This window comes from Myotis nattereri, assembly GCF_964212035.1.
Source record: "Myotis nattereri genome assembly, chromosome: 5".
Classification (NCBI taxonomy): domain Eukaryota; kingdom Metazoa; phylum Chordata; class Mammalia; order Chiroptera; family Vespertilionidae; genus Myotis; species Myotis nattereri.
The window spans coordinates 16881000-16905733 of NC_138080.1; the positions used below are offsets into that span (position 1 = coordinate 16881000).

The 24734-nt window shown below is 50.7% G+C and overlaps 1 protein-coding gene across 1 annotated transcript in view; it reads left to right on the top strand.

The window, feature by feature from the left end:
* Positions 1-4383: 4383 nt before the first annotated feature.
* The window catches only part of LOC308519345 (uncharacterized protein), a gene marked incomplete at both ends in the record, with an annotated part of 39163 nt that continues 18812 nt past the window's right edge, over positions 4384-24734 (top strand). Inside the window, 2 exons of the mRNA XM_081091314.1 lie at positions 4384-4497; positions 12028-12154. Of these exons, the coding sequence (XP_080947440.1) occupies positions 4384-4497; positions 12028-12154 (241 nt within the window). The remainder of the gene's footprint in view (positions 4498-12027; positions 12155-24734) is intronic.

The window sequence follows — 24734 nt, forward strand, 5'->3', positions numbered from 1 at the left end:
TTGAGAGGAATATTACAGAGAGAGTTCAGAATGTCATAAACTTTCAGAGACACTTCTTGGACCCAAGAATGTTGAGATCGGAACACCATAAATGCCATACCCATCGCTAGTTTGTATGGGGCCTTCTGCAAAGAAGGGAAATACACCCCTCCACAGAGGGGCAATTCTGTACCAGGTTCTCACCCACGTTATCACCTACAACCATAGTCCCTTGTTCAGTGCACAACTTAAGCAATTGTACCTAACAACCCGTGTAATACCAAGCCTCAGATTACTGAAGGAGCTGCCCAGTGGGGTAGGGCATGGAGCTCTTCTGCGCTTCCATTCAGAGCTAGAACCTGGACCAATGGTGGCAAAGGGTTATAAAGAGATCATGTTAGACTTAAGAATGATGATAGCCTAATGATTGTTATTACTCTATAAAAGGCATGAACAAGTCTAAAGGAAGAGTTTGTTGATCTGAAGAGAATTGGTGAGCTGTGAAGAAAAGAAAATGGATCCCCAAAATTAAGTGGTGGCACCACCAGTCCAACTAATGGAGCAGAAGAGTCTCGCCCAAAAGTTTCCCATCACAGTGTCAGGACCGTCCAATGCGGGAGAGATTCCAGGAGCTGCAGTCAGCAGACCTCCGGGTTCCTCCCTGTGCGCCTGGTCAACCCTGTGGGGAGGCAGAGGGTTAGATTGTGGTCACCTAATGCCACTGAGTGCATCATCCCCTGACTTCCTTTGCTCTGGTTCCAAGCTCTCAAGAGAACTTTTATTATTATTATTATTATTATTATTATTATTATTATTATCATTATTATTATTACTACTAGGGGCCCGGTGCACGAAATTCATGCACTGGGTGGGGGGGGGGGGTGTCCCTCAGCCCAGCCTGCCCCCTCTCACATACTGGGAACCCTCAGGCATTGACCCCCATCACCCTCTAATCGCAGGATCGGCCCCTTGCCCAGGCCTGACGCCTCTGACAGAGGCCTGAGCAGGGGACCTTCATTTCCCCCCATCACTGGTTCTGCCCCCAGCCCAGGCCTGATGCCTCTGGCCCAGGCATCAGGCCTGGGCAGGAGACCCCCAGACCCCTCCGATTGCTGGCTCTGCCCCTTGCCCAGGCCTGATGCCTCGGCCAGAGGCGTAGACCCCCATCACCCTCCGATCACCTGATCGGCCCCTTGCCCAGGCCTGACGCCTCTGCCAGAGGTGTCAGGCTTGGACAGGGGACCCCCATCTTCCCCCGATCACTGGCTCTGACCCCCGCCAAAGCCTGACGCCTCTGACCCAGGCTTCAGGCCTGGGCAAGGGGACCATCATATCCCTCCAATCCCCTGCTCCGCCCCCCCACCCAGGCCTGATGCCTCTGGCCCAGGCATCAGGCCTGGGTAGGGGACCCCCAGCCCCCCGCCCAGGCCTGATGCCTCTGACAGAGGAGTTGACCCTCATCACCCTCCGATCACCAATCACCGGATTGGCCCCTTGACCAGGCCTGAGGCCTCCGGCAGAGGTGTCAGGCCTGGGCAGGGGATCCCCAGCTCCCCGAGGTTGCAGGCTCCGCCCCTGCCCAGGCCTAATGCCTCTGGCCTAGGCGTCTGGCCTGGGCAGTGGGGACCCGCAGCTGCAGCGGCCCCGTGATCGTGGACTCCGCTTTAGGCCCAGGCAAAGGACCCCTAGCTCCCGGGACTGCCAGCTTCGACCGTGCCCAGCTCCCATCGCTGGCTCTACCCCTACATCCTGCTATCACTGGCCAGGGTGGAAAAGGCACCTGATTCTCCGATCATGGCTGGGGGGCAGGGCAAAGGCGGCCCTGGGGCCGCCTTTGCCCTGCCCCCCAATTCTTAGCTCCCCCCTGGGTTTCCGATCACTGTCAGTGGCAGGGGGCTTCTTCCTGCTTTCCCTTTCGCCTCCCTGCATTGTGCCTACATATGCAAATTAGCCGCCATCTTTGTTGGCAGTTAACTGCCATCTTAGTTGGCAGTTAATTTGCATATAGCCCTGATTAGCCAATGAAAAGGGTAGCGCCGTACGCTAATTACCATTTTTCTCTTTTATTAGTGTAGATTATTATTATTATTATTTTGACTGGGACCCACATGGTGATCTACTGATAGAGGCAGCTTCTTTAAAAATTGTATTTCTGATCATAAATTAATAAAAATCTCAGTCTGTCCCCTGAAACTTGACTGTTCATGTTGATATAAGTAAATCATTTGGGATTCTGGTTATAAATATCAGTCTATTGAATGCAAATTTTTTCAAGTGAGGTGGGTGGAACATGTCATTTAAAAGTGAACCACCTTCCACTGATCAGACCTGACTCACCACTTTCTGAAGTGGGAAACTTGCCACCTCTGCTTTTTCAGAAGGACAAGCATAGAATGGTACAGTGCATGCTGGGAAACATAGATTTGACTTGAAATACTTATTCTTCCCAAATAGCCACTCTTCTGTTCTTACCCTGAAAACCCTAACAAGTCAGTAATATGACCAGAGTTCAGACACCCACCCTTGCCTTAAATGTTCACTTCTTCCCCCCTTTCTTTTCTTCATATTGGGTTTCAGGTCTATTCTCAGGCACATGACCCACCACTTCATCTTTCACTACGTGCTTATTTATTAAATTGGAGGTAAAGAAGGTGTTGGGCCCTGCAGGCCTCCTGACCTGAGTTTTCAATGTGGCTGTTGCCTCCTACTAACCAAAGGACGGCTGAGCCCTAGGGGACCCACAGGAATATGTCCAATGAAAGCCCTTGGGGAAAAGCTGCAAACACTCAGCAACAGTGAGTCCCAGCGTAAATACTTTGGGTTTCCTGAGTACACCTGCTTCCAGGTGTATCATGTGTGTACTTCCCAGGATCCATTGCAGCAGGGGCGAGGGAGGACTCAGGTGGCCAAGTAGGAGGAGGAAAGTGCAGAAAATGGTCTTGAACTGGAAAGGGGAGCTTATCACCCCTTGTAGTTTTCACACTGAGCCCAGCCAGTTGGTACTTACAGAAGATTTATGCATGAAAAGACACCAGTGCCTATGCTATGAAGATACTAAACCTGTACAAGGAAGAAAATATGTGCCATGAACTGAAATAGAAAAGCGTCCTCTCTGAGGTGGTGGCAGGTAATAATCATGGTTATGGACTTGGCTGATGAGGAATGAAACAGGCTGTTTCAGTGATGTGTCCCTTGGGCTGTGCCCCGATGGCCCGAGGCATTGGGCGTTCCTGGTTATGGAATTGATGGAGAGGTTCCCAAAAGAGGACACCCCGTGTGTGTTCACAAAAGCAGGTGGTATTTCCAGCACATGTCAGGGAGGGTCCCCCTGCCTGATCCAGCAGTACCATCCTGTCTCGGTGGGGGGCTAATGGCTTGCCCCAGAGGAGGACTTACAGAGAAAGACAGCAGTGCAAAGCACTTTACAGTGTCTCTCCTATTTGGAAGACCACAGTTTGGTGGGGAGGTAGACATACTCAGATGAGTAATTATACAAGCAAGTTCCATGTCTACCGACCTCCTCCCACCACTGCATACCTAGAACTCTGGATTGAAATATATATATATATATATATATATATATATATATATATATATATATACACATATACATACATTTTGGGTTATCAGAAAAGTAAGGGAATTCCTTGGAAGTCCAAAGTTGACAAGAAAGTGTGACTCCATGAAGGTGGGTATTCCCTGGAGTGGCCTTCTGCAGATCCTTTCTTTCGTGGTGCATGAGGGACAGAAGACAAAGCCTAGGGTGGGGTGGAGGTCAGAAAGGAGACCTCATCAGAAAGCCCAGACTCCGGGAGGGGGACCCACTTGGAGAGATACCACTTGTGTGAGAAAGAGCCACAACCCCTCAGTGGCACACAGAAGCATTGTTTCTTACCCACACACCTGCCCTGGCACCGGGTAGTCCTGCTAATCTTGGCTGAGCCCTCACTGTGTGCAGATCATCTGCTGTCCACTGGGATCCTATTAGATGAGGATATTGGGGTGACTTTGCTCAGCTTTATGATTCTCTCAGTCTCTTCTTGAGACCAGGGGTGAGGCCCTCTCCTGGCAGTGAGAGAGTGCAAGAACAAGTGGAAATGCCCTTGCAGATCTTCAAGTCTCTGCTTATGGAATAATGAGTAAGTCCCATTGTTTAAAGAAAGTCACATGGCTAGGATGAGTCAGAAACAGGTCACTACAAAGTGACATGGCATAAAGTATGTATAGGGGGAGGTGTAGTGGGTTGAAGAGTGTTCCCCAAAAATTCACATCCACCTGGAATCTCAGCATATTTTATTTGGAAACAGGATCTTTGCAGTATAATTAGCTAAGGATCTCAAAGTGAGATTATCTTGGATTTGGAAAAAGAGGGCTTATATCAATGACTGGCATCCTTATAAGAAGATGGAGGACATAGACACATGGAAGAAGGCCATGGGCCATGTGAAGATGGAGGCAGAAATTGGAGTGACATGGCCACCATCCAAGGACTGCAAGAAGCACCAGAAGCTGGAAGAGGCAAAGAAGGATCCTCCCTGGAGCCTTTGGAGAAACATGGCTCTGCCAACACCTTGGATTCAGACTTCTGGCTCCCAGAACCTTGAGAGAATATATATTTCTGTTGTTTTCAGGGACCAAGTTGGTGGTAATTTGTTGCTGGACTCTCAGGAAACTCTTACAGGAAGGGTGAAGAACTGAGGTCATGGATAGAGTCAATTGATCATGGAAGGTACACTTCAAAACAGAATCATCCAGGAAGAAATAATGGTGGTGATTTGGGGCTTTCTTAGCCTTGTATCTGGAGGAAATAAAAAATTAAGTTTCCTCAGAGGATATCTCACTACAAACCCACCCTCTAACAAGGTAAGGGCTGAACTCACACAACCTCCATGTACCAGTCCAAACAACCCAGAATGCAATCTCAAAGTTCAGGGTTGTTGGTTTTTGTTTGTTTGTTTGTTTGTTTTTTCTTATTGGTTGATTAAGAGAGAGAGAGCGAGGAAGAGAGAGAGGAGAGAGAAACATTCATTTGTTCTTCCACTTATTTATGCATTCGTTGATTGATTCTTGTATGTGCCCTGACCAAGGATCAAACCTGCAACCCTGGCATATTAGGATGATGCTCTGACCAACAGAGCTACTCCAGCCAGGACTCAAAGTTCCGTTATAAATGGCCGTAAGTTAGAAGAGCTCCTAGGTGTCTGCCAAATGCAAAGGCAACTTTCTGTAGGAACATCCATTAAACATGGGCCTCAAAGGACCCCTACATGTAAGTGCCAGAGAACATGTGCTCCCAGCAAGAAACCACTCTTTTTATAAGACAACAGCAAGAGCCAGCAGAAACATTCAACCCATAGAATCAGACCAGCACAGATGGTAGTTATAACTGTAAGAAACAAAGTACAAAAATAAATACAGTTAAATGTTACATGCTGAACTGTGCCCCCCCCCCAACCCCCCAGAATTCATATGTTGAAAACCCTAATCCCCAATGTGATTGTATTTGGAGATTTGGCCTTTAAACATGTAATTAAGATTAGATGAGGTCAGGTGGATGGGTCCTAATCCACTCTCACTGGTGTCCTTTGAAGGAGAGGAAATGTGGACACAGAGGACAGGCCATGGGAGGCCTCAGCACAAAGTCAGCCAACTGCAAGCCAAGGAGAGAGGCCTCGGGAGAAACCAAAGCAGCTGACACCTGGGTCTCAGACTTCCACCCTCTAACACTGTGAGCAAACAAGTTCCTGATGTTTAAGCCACCCAGTCTGTGATATTTTGTCACGGCAGCCCTAGCGCTAATAGAACATGATTAAAGAAGTAAAAGTGAGGTTAGTAAGTATTGTTTACAAACAATCAGGTTTGGTTAAATAAAGTATTCTAGAAATTAAAAACATAATAATTAGAAAACAATACATAACAGATCATGCTGAATCATAAGCCTGGAGGCAGATCTGAGCAATGCAGAATTACAGCACAGGAAGACAAAGACCTGGGAGATAGGAGATGCAGAGACAGGCAGATAGAGTGTGGAAATCCAACATACATGTATTTAATCAGAGTTACAGGAGGAGAGCTAAGAAAGAATGAGGAATGATTACTTATCCCTGGTTGGGAGGGGGCCAGCTCTGCTGATAGTTGATGGGGCAGGTGTGACACAGGTAATGTTTGATATAGGTCTGCCTGGTGACAAAAAAGAGGATCAGGAGTTAAACGGGAGAAAAGAGGCAGAGGCATGAGGAAGCATGATCTCCTCAGGGTGTGATGAGAAGTCTCGTGTAATGGTGCAGTGGGGCATGTTGGCATGGGGCACATGTGTGCCCATTGGGGGACCAACATTTGAAGGTTGGCATGTGGGAGAGTGGTCAGAGAGAAGGGACTTGTCAGCCACACTAAGGAATCTCAGACTGTATCCAGTAGGCGACAGGGAATCAGTGACATGATCCGCTTTGCTCTTAGGAAGATAAAGCACCGAGAAGAAACTCAATAAGCGCTTGCAGGTTGATCAATGTAGGCTGCTGATCCAAACTCCTTTGTTCTCGGACAGCTGCGGCTGGGGTGAGCTTAAGGCACTTTACTTAGATCCATCATCTGTGTGAAGAGGATTCAGAGGGGCTCTCCGCTTTAGAGTAAACCAGGGTCAGGTTGGGAACTGAAAAGCAATGACCTCAGGTGCTCTGAAGTTTCCAGGAGCCTCACAAGACACCACTCACATTCTTCCCAGCTTCCCTTCCACGTGGAGACTCGGGGAAGCCTTGACTAGGGGAGAGTTTTCTCTACCTGGAGGCCTGGCTCTGCCAGCCTGCTCTCTAGGTCCACATTGTGAGAATCCAGGCCAGGTCAAGGTCAGTCTCAGAACCCTCCCTATTTGCAGGCTCCTTGGCAGCTATCCATCCGGCCGCCCAGGCCTGGGCTGTCCTGGCTTGGTGCTGTCCCTCCCACTACTCTGCTTTTTGCTAATGAGGTTGGTGGGATGACAGAATGAAAATTCATGGGACATTTGCAACTTGCCAGAACCATAACCAGACTCCTGTGCTGTGTTTATTATCCCAGCTGTCACCTAACAGTCTTGGAGCAGAGATGTCGTTATCCTTAGTTTATGAAGGAGGTTAAACAACTTGCCTGAGCTCCCAGGCCCTAGTGAAGGGCATGACAAGTAGCCACGCTCAGGTGGGCCACGCTCAAACATGTTTTCAAATGCTCCAGCCTCCTTTCTCCACCCAGCTCTCAGCTCCACCGTTGGACCAGGAATCACTGCAAAATTGCAACCCCAAAGTCAGCTGCATCCCCCCAAAGTTGCCTATTTTCTCTTTCTCCTGGTTAAAAATGTGTCCACATCTCCTCCCGCCCGCCTCCCTCATAGACGTGGCTGAATTGGATGCATCTTACTTTTTGTTATTAATCACTATCATATACAAGTCACTTCGGTAGCTGATCTTTGTGGCTTATTAAATGCCACAGAACTGTTGTGAGCTGGCATAAACCAACAGCCCTGTGTGTGAGATCAGGCTGCTGAGAGCTGGTGGGCTCAAGGTGAGTGAGGCCCCCTGATCCCAAATCCAATCCAATGTCCATTCCCAGAGAACTGCTTTCTATACCCCTCTGTGTCCAAGCTGCATTCTTTGATATTTTTTCAGCTGACTAATGTGTACATGTTTAGGGGGATGATCTAGTTGAAATGATTCTCCAGGTACAAGACTCCAAAACAGCCTCTAAAATTAGCTGACAGAGGTGCCCCTGTATGTCATGTCCTGTCCTATCTGGGAAGAGCTTTTGTGTGAAAGCCCAGACCTTCTGGAGTGGGATCCCTGTGAGCAGCCCTGGCCAGGAATCTGGACCTGCCCCTGATCCCTGGCCATTCTTATTTAGCCAGCCTGATGTGGGTGCCTACTGGCATCTAGGAAGCATTTAGTAGGGGCAGGGAAGAAAAAGGAAGAAAAGGGAGGGGGGAAATAGGAAAGAAACAAACTATGGAAGGAAGAAAAGAGAAAGGAGGCAGTAAGGGAAAGGGAGGGAGAGATGAAGAGGAGTTTGGTTCCCAAATGCATGTCTTACCTCTAATCCAGCTTCAGCCCAGTGCAGAGCAAAAGCTGCGGTTCAGTGAATGTTTGTTGAGTGACACTTTAGTCACTGGTATCATTTGTAATGATTCAGAGACAGTGAGCTCACTTGGGGCCCAGCACAGGTGAGGCCTTAGGGAATATTGAGTCCATGGGTCCTCAAGGGTATTGGTGCCCCCTTGGGGGAACTTTGGAGATATGAGGAGGCATTTTTCACTCATTGCCATGAGGCGGGTGCAGCGAGGGGGGAGGGGGCGGTAGTCCTGGCATTCAGGGCAGAGAGCGGGAATACAAGACATCTGCAGTATGGGAGGTCTTCCTTCCTAGGCCGACTGTGCTGCCTGAGTGACTTCTGAATGTCCTGTAGGGTACGCATGTAGGTGAAAAGCTTGCTTATAATGATTCAGGCCCAGAATGTAACTGCATTTTATGACATAAAACATATTATGTTTTAAAATATGGTTTTAATATATACTGTATTTTCCAGGAAGGCAAGTTCCTTGTAAATCGAAGAAAGATTGTGTTATGTAGTTCTCCAAGCCTTGTTCACCATTTTAGAAAATCATGTCACTGATGGAATGTTCTTCATGCTACTCGAGTTAGCACAGCAGCCCACCTGGCTCAGTCCTGCCTTCGCCGGGACCTGGTGCCCAGGGAAAGCCTTCAGGTACTGCCTTATGGTATTTTCCAGTATAGACAGGCCAATCACTTCCATATTGAAATAAGCTTACTTTGTTATAAATTATTTTTCTTTATCCCTCCGCTAGGGCACTATTAATACATAATTATTTTTTTAATTAGAAATACAGATAGGTTATATCATCGAGATGGTATTGCTTTTGGATGTCACTTCAGGATAATTGTGAGGCATTGCAGATTAGTTACTATGATAGATATGAGAGCCACCAACCAACGCTCCCACTTTACATGTAAAGAACTTGAGGTCCAAAAAGGTGAAGTGACCGGTCCCAGGTCAAGCCACTACCTGACAACAGTGAGAGGGTTGGAATCCAGGTCTCAGAGTGACAGAGACCCCCTGACCACAGCCAGAGCTCCTCTGTGACACAGCCCTCAGCGCCTCTGCTAAGGCAGCCACTGGCCAGGTGAGGCCACCTGTTCTCCTGCCTCAGGTCACCTTTGTTTTTTCCTTGTTACACCCACGTGGACAGATTTCATCTTCCAAAATGTGAGAGAGAGCAGGAGACCATGCTGAGAAGATGGGTCTTCATTTCAGGCTTATGGAAGGTATATTAGTCTTCTGTAGCTGCTGGGATAAATTACCACAAATTGGGTGCTTAAAACAACAAAAATCTGCTCTCTCGCAGCTCTGGAGGCTGGAACTCAGAAATCAGGGTGTCAGCAGGGCCTCGCTCCCTCCGAAGGCTCAGGGAAGAGCCTTCCTGGACTCTCCCAGCTTCTGGGGGCTCCCGCTTTCGTGGCTTGTGGCAGCATCAGTCCAGCCTCGGCCTCTGTCTTTGCATGACCTTCTCCTCTGCGTCCGTGTCAATTTCCCTTCCCTTCTCTTATCAAGACTTGTCATTACATGCAGGGTGCACCCCAATCCAGGACCAGCTCATCTTGAGATTCTTAACTTACTGGAACCTGCCAAGACCCAAAAGACGTTTTCACATTCAAAAGAAGTTCTGGGTAGATACACCTTCTGGGATATTGTCAACTATTCAGCCTGCTCCAGATGACATCAAATGACAGCTGCCTGGCCACATACAGATCAGCCTATAGATTTAGATTCCACATTTCCTTGCTCCTCACCCATGGGTTCCAAAGTCTCTTCAGTCGTGGAAATGTTTGGTAGGAATGACACAGACTTGGGGGAATCCATGAGCTCACCCGGCTGCATCCCTCAGGTTAGAAAGAGTCCATGGAGCACAGAGAAGAGAAATGACTTGCTCAAGGTCACTCAGAGAATGAGCGTCCAAGCCGGGACCAAACACAGCATGGGGTCTGCACATGCCCTTGTCCATAAGAAGCGAGTCCTGATCCTTGACACCACCCACCCACCCACCCCCAGCCATCAACCCCGGAGGTTTCCCGAGGGAAATCTGGGCGGAAGCCCTTCCCGGCGGAGTCCCAGGCCCACTGAGGGCCCTTGGGGATTGACCTGCTGCAGAAACCACGCCAGGCTCGCTCTCCCCGGGCTGCTTTCCCTTCAGACACGGTTCCATATTTACATTCCGTTTATGTTGCCTCTTGTTTATCTTGTTACCTAAGTACTTGGCACAAAAGTAATTATTTCGTTGCAAAAGCCGCAGCAGCCGGCAAAGTTAAAATCACACACAAAAATGACTTTGACTCGGGCGCAGGATTGTATAAATAACCCGCTCAATGGAGACGGGGGACATTAGGCTCAGCCCCATCGCCACTGTCAGGAGGCGTCTCCGAGGGGAGCATCTTGCCACTGTGCGGGAGGAAAAGATCATTTCTCAGCAAAGTGGCTTCACAGATGCTCACAACGCCGGCACCCACCCTCAGATTATCACGCAGCATCGGGCCACCGTGTGCCGCATGCAGAGCAGACAGCAGGCAGCTCCCTGCCGGTCCCCACCCACAGAACCGCTCTCCCTTTCACACTGAGGCAAACAGTGGGGGCATTTGTCCACGGAGAAACAGAATCCACCTTTCTACCCAAGAAGGCAGAGTGGGTTGGGAGGCTGCCCCTGGGTACACACACACACACACACACACACACACACACACACACAGACATGCCTCCCCCTCCTCCTTGGCGCTTACTTACAACGCTGTTTTAATTAGATAGATCCCATGTGAGAGCAAAACAGCAATGGCACTTTGTTTCTTTGAGGCTAGGAGAGAGGAACTGGAGTGCAATTAGCTGGGAGCTATGGGTAAGCAGTCTTCCTCTCCCACAGCCTCTGCCCTTCCCCAGAGAGACAGCTTAAAAGGGGAAACTGTCCCTCAGGGGTTCTTTGGAGGTTGTGCTGTGATCCACATCGCCCTCCTGCTCCTCCCTTTCCATGTAATTTGTGCATCGACACCCATCCCAGCACACGCCCCGGCTTCTTTCTCTGCGGTCTCTTCCTCTCTCCTGTCCCTGCCTTTCTTCTTATCTATTCCCTCATCTGCCTCCTTCAGCCTGTTCCTTCCTCCCCCTTTCTCCTTTCCCTCAATCTGCCTCCTGGCCCCTCTCTCTGTTGTCCACTCCTCTGAACAGCCCAGCTCTCCCTCCTGCTGCTGTCACAGGTGCCTGCCCACCTCCTTCTCCACTAGCAATCACAGCAGGGTGGCTGGGGAGCATCTGTGTCTGGTGGACAGCAGAATCCAGGTGGTCCGGGCTGGTTGCTGTGAGAAGGTGTCGGTGATGCAGGGGACTGGGGGGCTGCGGGGCGGCAGCTGCAGGACACTACTGCCCAGTGCTGGCTTGGCCCGCACTGCCGTCCCTTTTCTCATTAAGAGCAGGAAGCCTTGAGCAGGGGCTCCATACGCATCATTTGTCACTGTGATTGGGATGGGAGGGTGGGTGGCAGAGAGGGCGCCTGCTAGAGAAGAGACTGCTCTGTCTTTATAGGAGATAGAGTTGCCCAGCTGGCGTGGCTCAGGGGTTGAGTGTTGATCCATGAACCAGGAGGTCACGGTTTGATTTCCTGGCAGGGCACATACGCAGGTTTTGGGCTCGATCCCCAGCAGGGGGTGTGCAGGAGGCAGCTAATCGATGTTTCTCTCTCATCGATGTTCCTCTGTCTATCCCTCTCCCTTCCTTTCTCTCTCTCTAAAATCAATAAAAAATAGATAAATGAAAACATTTTAAAACAAAGAAATAGAGTTGAAGAGAGAAAGGGACAGAGAAGGAAGGAAAAGCATAGTCATCACCGTGGCTTCTTTGCAGTCTCACTTTCCTTTGATGTGCTCAGAGGTTCTTCGCAGAAGAGCAAGTTGCTTGCCATAGCCCTGTCACCCCTGAAGATGCCACTCCTGGCAAGACTGTTCTTCTAGTCTCACCCATTCTCCACACCAGGGGCACACGCAGATGAAAAGGGGCGGTGGCCACCTTTGTGTTCTGTCCATCATCCGTCATCCTCACAACTGGCTCAAGCCATTGGAGCTAGATGCCCAGGAAGGTCCAGGCACCGGTTACCTGACTGGTGCGTTACTTGGACCATCTCCGAGTCCTAAGCTCACCCCGTCCTTGTCCCATAACTGCCCACTCCTCTCACTCGCGGGGATGCTGCACAGCCCTCCTTTCTCTGTAACATCCCGTGGCTCCCCGGAGATCCTGGAGTCCATCTGGCCAGGCTGGTTTCCCAAGGTGACCAGGCCAGAGCACAGAGTGAGTCGGTCTGGGGGCTGTGACCCAGTGACCTGTCACCTTAAGAAGCCCAGCTTCGCTGAGACACTGCTCCCTTGGTAAAGAAGGGACAGTAAGTGGAACTTTCCTCCCTCCCCACCCCACCAGGTTTAATAGACACAGTGAACTCAGCAACTTTAGACTAAGTGCTTTCATGCGCAGAAAACAATAGCATGGGGGACACAAAGGCTGGGCTGGGGGAGCTGAGTGTGCGTGTGTGTGTGTGTGTGTGTGCGTGTGTGTGTGTGTGTGCGAGGCAGGGTCAGAGGGGCACCCAATCTTAAGAAAAGAATGAAGAGCAAATGAAAAAGGAAGAAAAAAACACAGAGGAATACATAGAGCCAAACCAAGAAAAAACAACTTGAAAGTGAGGTGCCTAAAAGAATTCAAAGAGCTCGGTTTGATGTATAACCTATGTGGAACTCATGCAAAGAAAATGAACTGGGACCCAGGGGACCTATGGAGCGGGTAGTGCCACTCTGCTGCCATGGGTGCCATCCTGCTATCTGTTGCCCTGGAAATCATTAAGGAGAACTTGGGTCAAATAAGTCTACAAATCTTCATTGCCCTTCCCCTCCCCACAAAGAGCAAGTTTGCTATCAAGAACTTCCCTACCCAGAGAAGCAGCGTGAAGTTCCTTTGACTTTCTGCAAAGGAAGTGACATTGAGTAAAATTCAATTCAGCTTACTTGCAAGTGTGAAAACAGTGTATTCATTTGGCTACATTAAAATGGGTGAAACTTTGAGGGTGCTGTAATTCTTTCCATGGTGGGGGAGAGTGATCACTATTATGTATACGATGCCTTTGGGGGAAATGGAAATCTTAACCAGTATTCTTCACCTTTCCCACCCAGCTTCCGCCCGGCCACCTTGCTCCCCGCTGGGGGCCCTGCCGGGGACAGAAGAGTAGACCTTTCAGAAAAGGAGCAGAGAAAACCACAAAGGCAATGGCCATCAAAGCACATGTCCAGTGAGGATGGACAAGGAAAGGAAAGTGCCAGCTTCCCATGACGAAATGTGTTTTCCAGAGCGGCTCCATGGAGCTCACAGTATTAAAGGCGTAAATCAACTACTCTGCTGTCTAGGTTCTACGTGGGCAGGTCTGCGTAAGAGGCAGAAAGGGCCAAGAGCTGATTTCCCTTGGAGGGCTGCAAACCTCCCTCCCAGGCGGCTCCTGAGTGGCCCGATTTGTGGCCACATTATCGGAGTTAAAGGGGTCAGGGTGGCGAGACTTTTGCCTGGCGTGTTCCATACCTCAATGTTCTCCTTTCAAAGGTGAGGGAGCTCTTAGGAAAGGAGGAAGGGTCCTTTCTGGAGGTATAATCCATCCGGGTCTTGAAGGGGACCCCAATTGTGTTCAGGTTGCCCCTCTTCTTTTTCCAGCAAGTGTCCCCTGTCACCAGCTCCTCCTCCAGCCCTCACCCCCATGTCTGCTGCCCCTGGCTCCCTTGGGGACTAGCCACCTCTGACATTCTGGAGATCTCTATCTGTGCAGGATTTGATAAGTGAGTCCCACTTGGGAAGGCCACATCGGGAAAGACCGGTGGCTGATCTCCCTCTGCTGTGCCGAGGCCATAAAAAGCAGAGCAGGGGGGAGGGGTTGGCACACGGCTAGGAAATAGAAGGCTGGAGTTCTGGCCATCGTTCTCATTATTTATGAGGACCTGGTGCAATCATTTATGGGCCAGCTGGGGCCAGAATGGACACTGCCTGGGGCAGTTTGGGCCTCACTTTCTTCATCTATGTAACGGGTAGGTTTTGCCCTCCATCATGGCTCAGGCCCTTTCCAAGATTCTTAGAAGTGACATCCAGGCCTTTTCAGCCAGGTTGACATCTCCAAAGTAATGGAACTCCCAAGATGTTCACAGAGTAAGTCATACTCAAAAGAGGCACCAAAATAAGTGCAATTGATGATCTTTCCTTCTCCTCACGACACCCCAGGTCAGCCTGACTCCATGGCAGCGACTGGCCTGTAGAGTCCAAAACATATGGACTTGAAGCTCTGCTCCTTACTAACCACGTGACCTTGGGCAAGGTGTCTGATTTGCCTCATTGACCTGAGTTGAAAAACATGGTTACAGTTTTTGACCCCTAAATAATGTGGTGGAATAATAGACAGGGGAATATTGAGTTCTGTTAGTTTCCGGCCTTCTGCTTGGCATGGCATTCCTTTGCCCAAGCAGGCTGTACAAATAAGTCAGCCAAGTGTGGGGGTGGCAGGGACCGCTGGCCCAGCTGTGCCCCAGGACTGGCGTTTCTCCAGCACCTTCCCCTGGGGGTGATGTCAGATGAGGCTGATGAGATGCTCCAGGTTTGCTTGGTGCCCCGAAGCAGCCCAGGGTGCTGGGCACTGTGAACTGGGGCCATCACAGGGCAGCTAAGGAACTGGAACCTGGACTCTGGGAGAGGGGGGTTGGCAGGCACCAAGAGGTAGGAATCAAGAGGAAGATAGTTAGATGACCGCGCCCCCCCCCCCCCCCCGCCCAAATTAATACTATCAGCTTTAACTAATTTCTGCCAAGACTCAGGCCTGGTTCTCACACTGGGGGAGGGGGATGCAGATGGGGCTACAGATCTTATCCAGAAGGGAGAGTGACCTTGGCAGTAATGATATCCAGTCTGAGAACCACCTGCCTTCACTCATTCATTCAACATCACTTAATTAGGCTGCTCCCATAGAAGAGGAGGAGGCTGTAAAGAAAATGTCAGAGTTCTGCCTTTGAGGAGCTGACATTCTAGCAATAGGAAACAAAGGCTTAAAATGTCCACAGAATTGCCCTGGCCTGTGTGGCTCAGTTGATTGGATCATCATCCCATACACCAGAAGGTCTTGGGGCACATACGGGAGGCAACCAATAGATGAATCTCTCTAACATCTCTCTCTCTCTCTCTCTCTCTCTCTCTCTCTCTCTCTCTCTCTCCCTTCCTCCATCTCTAAAATCAATTTTAAAAATGCATAGTCTCGGGGAGTGATACGAACTATAAAAGCAAAGCAGACATGAGTGACAGGGAGTGCCTGGGCACAGAGGTCAAGGGTGAAGGGGGCTGTCCCTCTGCCTTTAGAGCTGTTTGAAGACTATTATCCAAGGGGTGAGGAGGGTCACCTGGGAGCCCTGACCTCCTCATAGTAGCTGAGGTACAGAACACAGGAATCAAGAACCCCCCTGGCTCTGTCTTGACCACCCCAGGCAGAGAGTGGCAAGAGCTGTGAGCGCTGGAGGAAGGCTGGGGCAGCAGGTCTGTCCTGAGCCATCCGAGTGCTGGGGCCACCTCTTCTTTCCTGCCAGTGATGAGGGATGGTGTTCCCAGCATCTGTCCTTTCTTTCATACTCATTTCATATCCATCTCTTTCCATATTCCAGGCATGATTGTAGGCACCGGGAATTCAGAGATGAGCCCTACAATCCTGGCACTCTAGCACCCCCCGTTTAGAGGGAAAGGGACACAACTGGCAGAAGGGGAGACTGAGTCAACCTGAGGGAGCAGATGGGCACATGCTGCACAGAGGAGGGGCCCTGGGCCTGCTGTTCCCTGGGATGGGGAGGTGGGGGAGGGCATTCCCAGAGGAGGGATGTTAGCAAAGGTATGGGGCTGTGAGAGGTCTTTGAGGGGATAATGGGGCTTCACCTTGAAATGAGACTGAGGCCAGGCCGTTCACAGGCGTGTGCACCAGGCGTGTGCACCAGGCATTGGGATCTTATTCTGAGCACAGCAGGAGACCGGTTTGAAATGTGAGGGTCCATTTCCATTCCAAACTCCCACTCCTGGCAGCACTGGGATAGCCGAGCTGCACTTTGTCCGACCTGTTTTGTGGGGGCCTCTGCAGAGAGCCCAGCACTAAAGCCCACCCTGAGGTTGGGGGAGCGGTTCCAAGGGTGGGCGAAGGGTGCCTTCTCTAGCCCAACGCCCTGTGTTTCTGACAGACTCTTTCTAGCATCCATCTGGTGGCCTGGGGTCTTTATAGGGAAGCCCCTGGAGTCTATGAGATGTGCCCACAGTTTAATTACCCGCAGCACAAATGAGGAAGGACTCTGTAAACACTGGAATTTATAGGCCTCTGTAGCTACAGGTCACCTCTGATGCAACAACCGGTACCGTTCCTGTGGGCGAGTGCCTTCATTTCTTTGGTCCCACAAAATTTATGCTCCTCTGTACCTCCAGCCAGACAGGTTTACTCTCAAGTGTCTCTTGCTGTTGTAACTCATTTGCTTCTTTTTGAAGGGGTGTGTGTGTGTGTGTGTGTGTGTGTGTGTGTGTGTTGGGAACGAGATTGAATATGGAAGGCAGTTCTCAGATCCATTTGCGATGAGTCTCTTTTATTCCCACCCAGTGGTCTGAGACCCTCCTGCCCTCTGCCTGCCCCTGTGGCTGCAGTCACAGAGCTGACCAAGGGGAATGAATGCACGCAGACAGATTACAGGGGATGGGCCAAGTCTGCTCCTGTCCTGTCCTGTCCTGTCCTGTTCTCAGTCTTTTTTCTTTGTTCCTGCACTTCCCCAGCAGGGACATCCTACCGCCTGTTTTATTTTCAGCACCTGGATGTAACTCTCTGCGATGCTCTTGAGACAAAAGATAAGCCTCTTTCCTGCTCTCCTTGCCGTCTCCTTTCCCGTGTCAGACTCTTCGCTGCCAGGGCTGCCTGGCTCCGTCCATCAGGTCAGCTCGATGTCTCCATCCATTGAGAGCAACGAAACTTGTTTCAGCAGTTTCCTCCTTTTGTTCCCTGTTTTACGGCCGCTACTTGTCGGTCACGGAGTTCCCTTTCCCCTTCACTCACCAGAAAGGCTTCACATTAAAGGAGCATTTTAATGGTGCAAATAAGGAATAGAAATCCAGTTTACTTCTCTCTAAGCTTCTCTTAAGTCTCGCAGCTGTTCCAGTCCAGCATCTGCACAACCTGCCTGGCTGTGCTCCCCACACAGCCCCCTCCCTCTGTGCAGTCTGGGAACCAGCAGGCTGACACCAGTGGCAGGCGAGGCGAGGCGAGGCCAGGGAAGGTGTGCAGACCGGACATCTACCTGCTGCTCTGCCTGCCCGGCCACCACCCCCACTAGCAGCCCCCAGGTCACATGTCAACACCAACACCTGCTCCCCTGCTATTACCCTCTTTGTCCCACAATCTCAGTGGAGGACAGAAGCCACCTGCCACTCATTGCTCCTCCCAAAGGTGCTACATGATACACTTTGGTTAGTCAACGGCACCCGTTGCGGGGAGAGGTGTCTTGGCCGCTCTCTTGAAGATGCTTTGTCTTCTATGGGGTAAAAGCTGTACAAATCCACCACTTTACCCTTTTTGCTTTAGCTGAAAGGAAGCTTCTAGACACAGTTATAATGCTGCTCTCTACAGTAGCCACTAGGGTTAAGTTATATGCCCCCCACACACACACACTCTTTCTCTTTCTTGGAACAGCTTTGCTTTTCCTGAGTCTGGTGTATTTTATTAGATAACTAGAGATGCACAGCACCCCTCCACTGGGAGACAGGCGGCGTCCACGAATCTCCCGGGTGCTGCCTCCAACCATGGCCATGCTTCACTCGATGTCTTATTTCCTGTTGTGTGACACCTCCAGGCCCAGATGAAGAGGATTTTCTAGGTGCTCCTCCGGCACTGTGGCCAGCAAACACCAACCCCCGGCCCAGCCTCTCTCAGCCCGGCTCCAGCTGAGATGGACCACTACTCGCTGAGGAACACAGTTGGATGGTGCATGTGAGGCCACATGCTAGTAGCACTGTTCCTCAGCTGTGTCCTCACACAACACGGGCCCCTCGGGGCAGAGAGGAGGCCCACCCTGCCCATGGGGGGCAACCATGGAGAGATGCCCAGGAGCTCCAGCTGCAGAAGGCTGTCTGGACGAGCGAGGGCCTAGAGCAGCGATGGCGAACCTTTTGAGCTCAGCGTGTCAGCATTTTGAAAAACCCTAACTTAACTCTGGTGCCGTGTCACATATAGAAATGTTTTGATCTTTGCAACCATAGTAAAACAAAGACTTATATTTTTGATATTTATTTTATATATTTAAATGCCATTTAACAAAGAAAAATCAACCAAAAAATGAGTTCGCGTGTCACCTCTGACACGTGTGTCACAGGTTCGCCATCACTGGCCTAGAGCCTCCCTGGAAGCTGCCATCCGGTCATGCAGTCACTGCAGGAAAATCTGTCTATCCTTTAAGAAACCTTGACCAGAAAAACCACTTGGTTCTGCTAAAAAGAGAAGAGTTTTGAGCGTCCAGGATTGTTGGCACTTGGTTCATTGGCTTTCCAGTTCCCATTCCAGGACTTAAAAAATACATCTGAAGTCATCGAATCACTGTCAGAGCAAAAAGGTCCTCCCAGGAGGAGCAGTGGCTTTCCCTGGCCACACAGAGCATGAAGCATGGGTGGGTGACTAGGGGGTTACAGAGAGAGAGAGCGAGCCTGTGTTTTAGAGGCTGAGGGCAGGTGGCAAAACAATGCGAGGGAGGCAGAGAGGAAGGGAGGGGGGAAGAGGGAGGGCAATAACGGAGGGAGGGAGAGATGGCACTGGGAAGTCCACCCCTGGCCAGCACCACCTCCACAGCACATCCTCTGATGTCCTGGGTGGAGAGTGTCTTAGCCACCAAACAGCATGCTACCCAGACACCCAGATGTGGGCCTTCCCCAACCTACAGTCTGGGCTCAAGGACCCTCAACCAAACATACTCACCCCTGCAGCCCTACACCAACCTGGGTGCGTGCATGTGTGTGTGTGTGTGTGTGTGTGTGTGTGTGTGTGTAGAGGTGGGTGATGGCCCCTCAGCAGCAGTGCCAACTAAGGATGGAGGAGGAGACTGGGCCCCACAGGACCCTCTGGAAAGGCAAGCAGTCTCAGTCTAATGCCTGGTCAGGTCTGAGAGCTGCAGCTCATTCTGCTTACCTTGGTCTTGGCGTGGCGTCGCCAAAGGCAGCTGGGCCAGGGTGCCTGCGTGCACTATGGAGAGAGGAGTCATCCGCCTGCGGATGGTGCCTGCCCTCTCCACCAGGAGAGGTTTCAAGGGTCATGTTCCTAATGACTCCGAATGCACTCAGTGCATCTAGAGATGGTCATGAGCGCTGTGTCTGTAGGAAACTCTTGGATGGAACACACTGGGGCTGCCTTACCAGCGGCGCCAACATAGACCCAGGTGGTTTCTCCGAGGCTTGCCCAGGCCCCGAGTGCCACTCCCCTTCCCAGAAGCTGTCCGTGAGCAGTCCCTGTGGGATGCTGGCTTGGTGGGTCTCAGGTGCACACTGTGCCTCAGGACCGTGGCTGTGACCTCCAGTCTCAGGGCTTCCCGGGCATTGGGCACGATTTGCAGGTGGGCTGGTTAGCACCCAGGACGGTGTGTGCTTTGGCAAACTCTGAGCAGAGGGCATTAAATTGAGACAGTCAGGGTGTCCCGTGTTCTAATTAAGCCTCATCCCTAGAGAAGCGGCCTGTTACTGCCCAAGGAGGCCTGGTGTTCTTGCGCCACGGTGAGGCTGAGGGAGGGCATCTGTTAGTCGGGCTCCTTGTCCGTGTCAGGCAGCCAAATTGTTTTCCATCTGAGAGTTTATTTCAGACACAGTGTGGAGGGAGGGCTTGGCCTTCGCCTCCCAGCATTTCTGGCCCGTCCTGACAAGCAACAGACCCTCCCTCCAGGAGCACAGGTGCCGGGTACAGCCACACTGAAGGCTGTGTGGGCTGCCCTGGGGGCCTGACAGCACCATCTCTGCAGCGATTCTCTCAGGCCTTGGGGCACAGCCTCATCCCCCAGGCCGCTCAGGACACAGGCGTCCCATCCCCTCCCCTTGTTGTCAAGCACAGGGGGCTCCACCCGCGTACAGAGCCAGTGCCAATGCCCAAGTAACAGAGGAGCAGGGAGAGGCGGCAGTGAGGCTGGCAAACCCTTCGATACTGATGGGATAGTAAAGACGAGACGGGACACTTGCCTGGCACTTCAGCCCTAACTGAAGGATTCCAAGTGCATTTCTTCTTAAATTCTCACCCGAGGACATGCTTGTTGATTTGAGAGAAAGGGGAAGGGAGAGAAAGAGAGAGAGAGAAACATCGATTGGCTACCTCTCATATGCGCCCTGACTGGAGATCGAACTTGATACCTAGGTATGTGCTCTCACTAAGAATTGAACCTGGCACCTTTTGGTGTACGGGATGATGTTCCAACCAACTGAGCCACCCGGCCAGGGCCCAAGTGCATTTTTTTTATTTGGCGTTCAAACCAATGCTTTTGAGGCAGGCAGAGCTATGAGACCCATTTTAGTGTTGAGAAAACTGACGTTCCAGAAGGGAACCTGTTCAAAGTCGTGCAACACGGTGGTGATGAAACCGATTGCTCACTGAGCCTTGTCAGGTGAATGGAGTTTGTCTCTCCACTGGAAAGGCCATCAAAGCCATCGGTGGGGGAGAGCGGCTCGCAGAGTCCTAGCATTGCAGGGAGGTGGGGCTCCGTGGCTCAGCAATGCAATGAGCAGGTGCGCCTTCCACCTGGGCCCCGTCGGAGCCAGCCTCCACACAGAGCCGGGGCACTGCTCTTCCTGAGTGGAGAGCTTAGCAGTGGGCTGGGGCTGAGGCTGGGGCTAGGGCTGGGACGGGGAGGGCAGTTGATGGAAGCAGTGCTTTTGTGTGAGAACTGTGTCAGTGTTCCTGCCTTCCCGCCAAAGTCTATGCCTAATAACTGAGTTTTTCACTTTGATGAATCTGACCGTTCCAGGGTTTGGTTTGTTTTTGTTTGGCCTTTGAGAAGTCAGAGTTTTAAAGCTGGAGGGATTCTGGGAGAGCCTGTAACTCACTATCATCTGACAGGTGGAGAAACTGAAGCTTGAGACGACAGGGGCCTTGCCCTCCGAGATAGCTGCCGAGTGGCAGAGCTGGAGCCCAGAGCCACAGTCTCTGGAGGCACCTTTTCCCGGTGCCAGCTGCCAGGATCCGGGTGCCAGTGCTCTCTGGAGTGGTGCCCCTGAAGCCCAGATCCATGCCATCAGGACAGGCTGGAAAAGAGCTCCAGGAGTGAGGTCAGGGAGGGGCACCTTCCACTGTGGGAACAGGGTCCTGCCAGGTATGAATCAGCCTAGAGTCTCCCTGACTTGGCAAGGGGAGAATTCTCAAGGAGCAGGAGCTGGGCAGCCAGGAAGCAGGACCCTGCATCTCCCAAGGCTAGGCCAGGGATCTCACTTCCTGTGTCCTCCCTCCCCGACTGTGCCCAAGGCAGGGGAGTTTGCCCTGGCGAGTGGGCCCAACAGACTTCTATGTCTGTTCCCATTTAGTTCCCTGCCACAGCGGAGGAGGTGGGTGTTGTTGTCCCCTTTTCAGGGGACGCACCAGGCTTGGACATGTGTGTGTTTGCCCACAGTGCACAGGTGTGCTCTTGTGAGTGTCACAGCAAGGCGTGGTCACGCTGCGGAGCTCCTCCCCTCAGGGTCCTTCCGTCAGACAGGTGGATGGAAACGAGTCCTCCGGCCTTTGGGCCCACCCTGTATCATCGCTGTACACCTGTGCTTTCTTTTCCCTCTCTCAAACACGGACCCAGAAGAGACTGATTCAGGACTGACTCATTTCACTTCCTGGAGGGCCTTTGCTTCCCGCAGGATAGTGCTGGTTTGACAGCCCCGGACTGAACTTCTCAGTGAAATGCTGGCGTTCACCCTCAGGAATGGGCGTGACCACCACATCCTGCCTTCTCAGGAGGCTGCCCATAGCCAGCTCCCTCTCTGAAATCTGTCAGGGGTTCCGGTGCTCCTGGCCGGCTGCAGATGCCCAGCCAGCCCCTCGGGCCCACCTCTACACGTGTCATCTTGTGCAAGAAACAGAAATATACTGTCTGTGGCCAGACAGCTTCAGCATCTCCAAAGTGCCTTAATACTCTGAGACTTAGGGATGATTCACCCCATGATAATGGGTGAGGAAACTGACGCTTTATGGGGCTATGCACCTTGAGGCCAGGTACATTGCTGGAAGCACACAGTGTGATGAGGCTGGGTGCAACCCTTCCGTCAGCCCCATGCAGCCCCCACTGCACCACAGCCACCTCACCCGTCAGCACGGATCAGGAATGTCTTGGTACCAATTAATATATCAGGTTGGCCCGGTAGGTGCAGGGCTCTGAGTGGAAGACAGACGGTTGGGGTTTGCTGGGAGCTGAGAGAAGAAAAAAGCAAAGCTGAGAGAGAAGCATGGGCCACTAGGGGTGCACTACAGGAAGCCCTCAGTAGGGCAGAAGCTGGGCAGGGTGTTGGTCTCATCAACCTGGGTGAGGTCTCTCCTCCAGGGCAGAGATGGAGATTTGCCCATCTTTGTGCCAGCTGTGGCCCACATACAAGAGGTGTGGTTTCTCCTTCATTTTCGGTGCTTTACCCCTTTAGAAAAAGAACCACTTCTATTAGAGACTCTCAGAGAGACAGAATGACAGGCAGGGCTTGTCCACAAGAGCGCTGACATAACCATCCTCCCTTCTGTACTCAGGAACGTCTTTCCATTCTTTGTCTGGACACACACAAGCTCAACCCCGCACCACTCCCCAGCTGTGAAACTATACACCTGGATCACAGTTCGAGAATTATATCCACTGAAAAAACTATAGTTGAAAGATATCATACTGATGATGATGATGATGATGATGATGATGATGATGATGATACACCAGATCAGAAGGGCAGGTTCTCTGGGAGTCAGGGGTCGGGGTTTAGTTCAAGCCTTGTCACAAACTTGCTCTTATAGATCCATCAGCTTTTTGAGCTTCAATTTTCTTATCTGTGATCTGGAAATAACAACACCTATTTCTCATGTTAATTATGAGTATTAAATGAGTTCAACTATGAAAAAACTAAGAAGCTATTACTATTTAATAACTGTCTGCCTCCAAATTCTATGCCTTGTATACAAGAAAATCATTACCTGTTTCTTTATCTGTTATATGAAAACATTGTTTCTTCTGCCTAAGTCATAGGATGCTTGTGGGGTGAAATGAGAAAAGCTTATGAATGTGTTTTGTTAACTATAAAGTGTCTTAAAGTCTGCGAGGAACAGAATTGGCTCCATAAGCAGCACCTATTATTATGATCATTAATAAAAATACGATGCTGTACAAATTTCCATGTTTATTGCTTATTCTCCAGAGGCAGTATTTGCTTTTCTTGCAAACCTGCTCATTTGCGGGGCCCGTGCCCTGAATGCTGACCTGTGGCATTGATGCTCCTTGAAAATGACCTGTCTCAGCAGATCCTCGTCTCCTGCAGGTTCCGGGATGGAGGCTCCCGGCCTCGGAGCCCTTGGGAATAGAGTTGAAGCCCAGAGCACTTTCTCTTCCCAGCTGCTATTATGAACCAGCTCAATCCATCCATCAATGGACAAGAGTTTATCGAGCACCCACTGCTGTTGGAGGGCCTACGAAGCCACACTAGGGCAGGCCTTCAAGAATGTGGCTCACCAACAGACAAGTACATATTTGGATGTAGGAAAGCGGTAACATGTTTGACTCAGAAGACCCTTTCGTAGGCAAGAACCTGGGCGGGAACATTCTGTCACGACTTTCACAAGTCATCAAAGCTAGTCACTGTCCCAGCTCTCAGGACTGAATCAAAACGCTGAACTTACACTTGAGAATAAACCCCCTTCCGTTGTCCTCACGCCATTCTGTGGGGGTGGATCCCCTCCCAATCCAGCTGAACGTGCCTTGAGGATAGAACTGCACATTATGTTTTCTGGTAAGTATCACAAATAGTCTACCAGGATGCTAAACAAGGCATGTTCTCATTTTTCACACTCAAAGTATTATATCGGTCTTGAGTGTAGACCCAATGCTGTAATATTGAACAACTCACTCTGCTCTAGATTTTAATGTTTCATTTACAAAATGAGTGTGTGTGTGTGTGTGGCGGGGGGGGGGGGGGGGGTATGGGTATTTCCCAAGTTTCTTAGAGTTCTGAAACTCTCAGTTCTATATCAGATTTGGCAGGTGACACACCTCTCACCACCACAAAGCCAATGACAGATTTTGTTATCAGTTGCGACACTAATTCCCATTAAATCCAAATTCAACTGTGATTCTGCCCGTGTAGGCAGCTGCCGACAACTGCATATGATTTCAACACTTGCCATGCTGACTCCCCACGTCTTTTTCTCTACAGCCTGATGTGTGCTCCCTTCTCTACCCAAAACCTGTAGCTCTGGTCACTCTGCTTCCTCCTTCTCCTGCCTCTTTCATCGCTCAATAAACCCTGCAGTCTAATCCCTCTACTAAGAACAGAATTAATTTTAAACATTCACTTACCGGTACATGGAAATGACTCAGCATGTTTTCTAGTCCAGTGGGATTTGTCTTGTTAAAAAAAAAAAAAAGTCCTATGGAAACTATTTGTAACATATAACCAACAAAAGAAAGGTA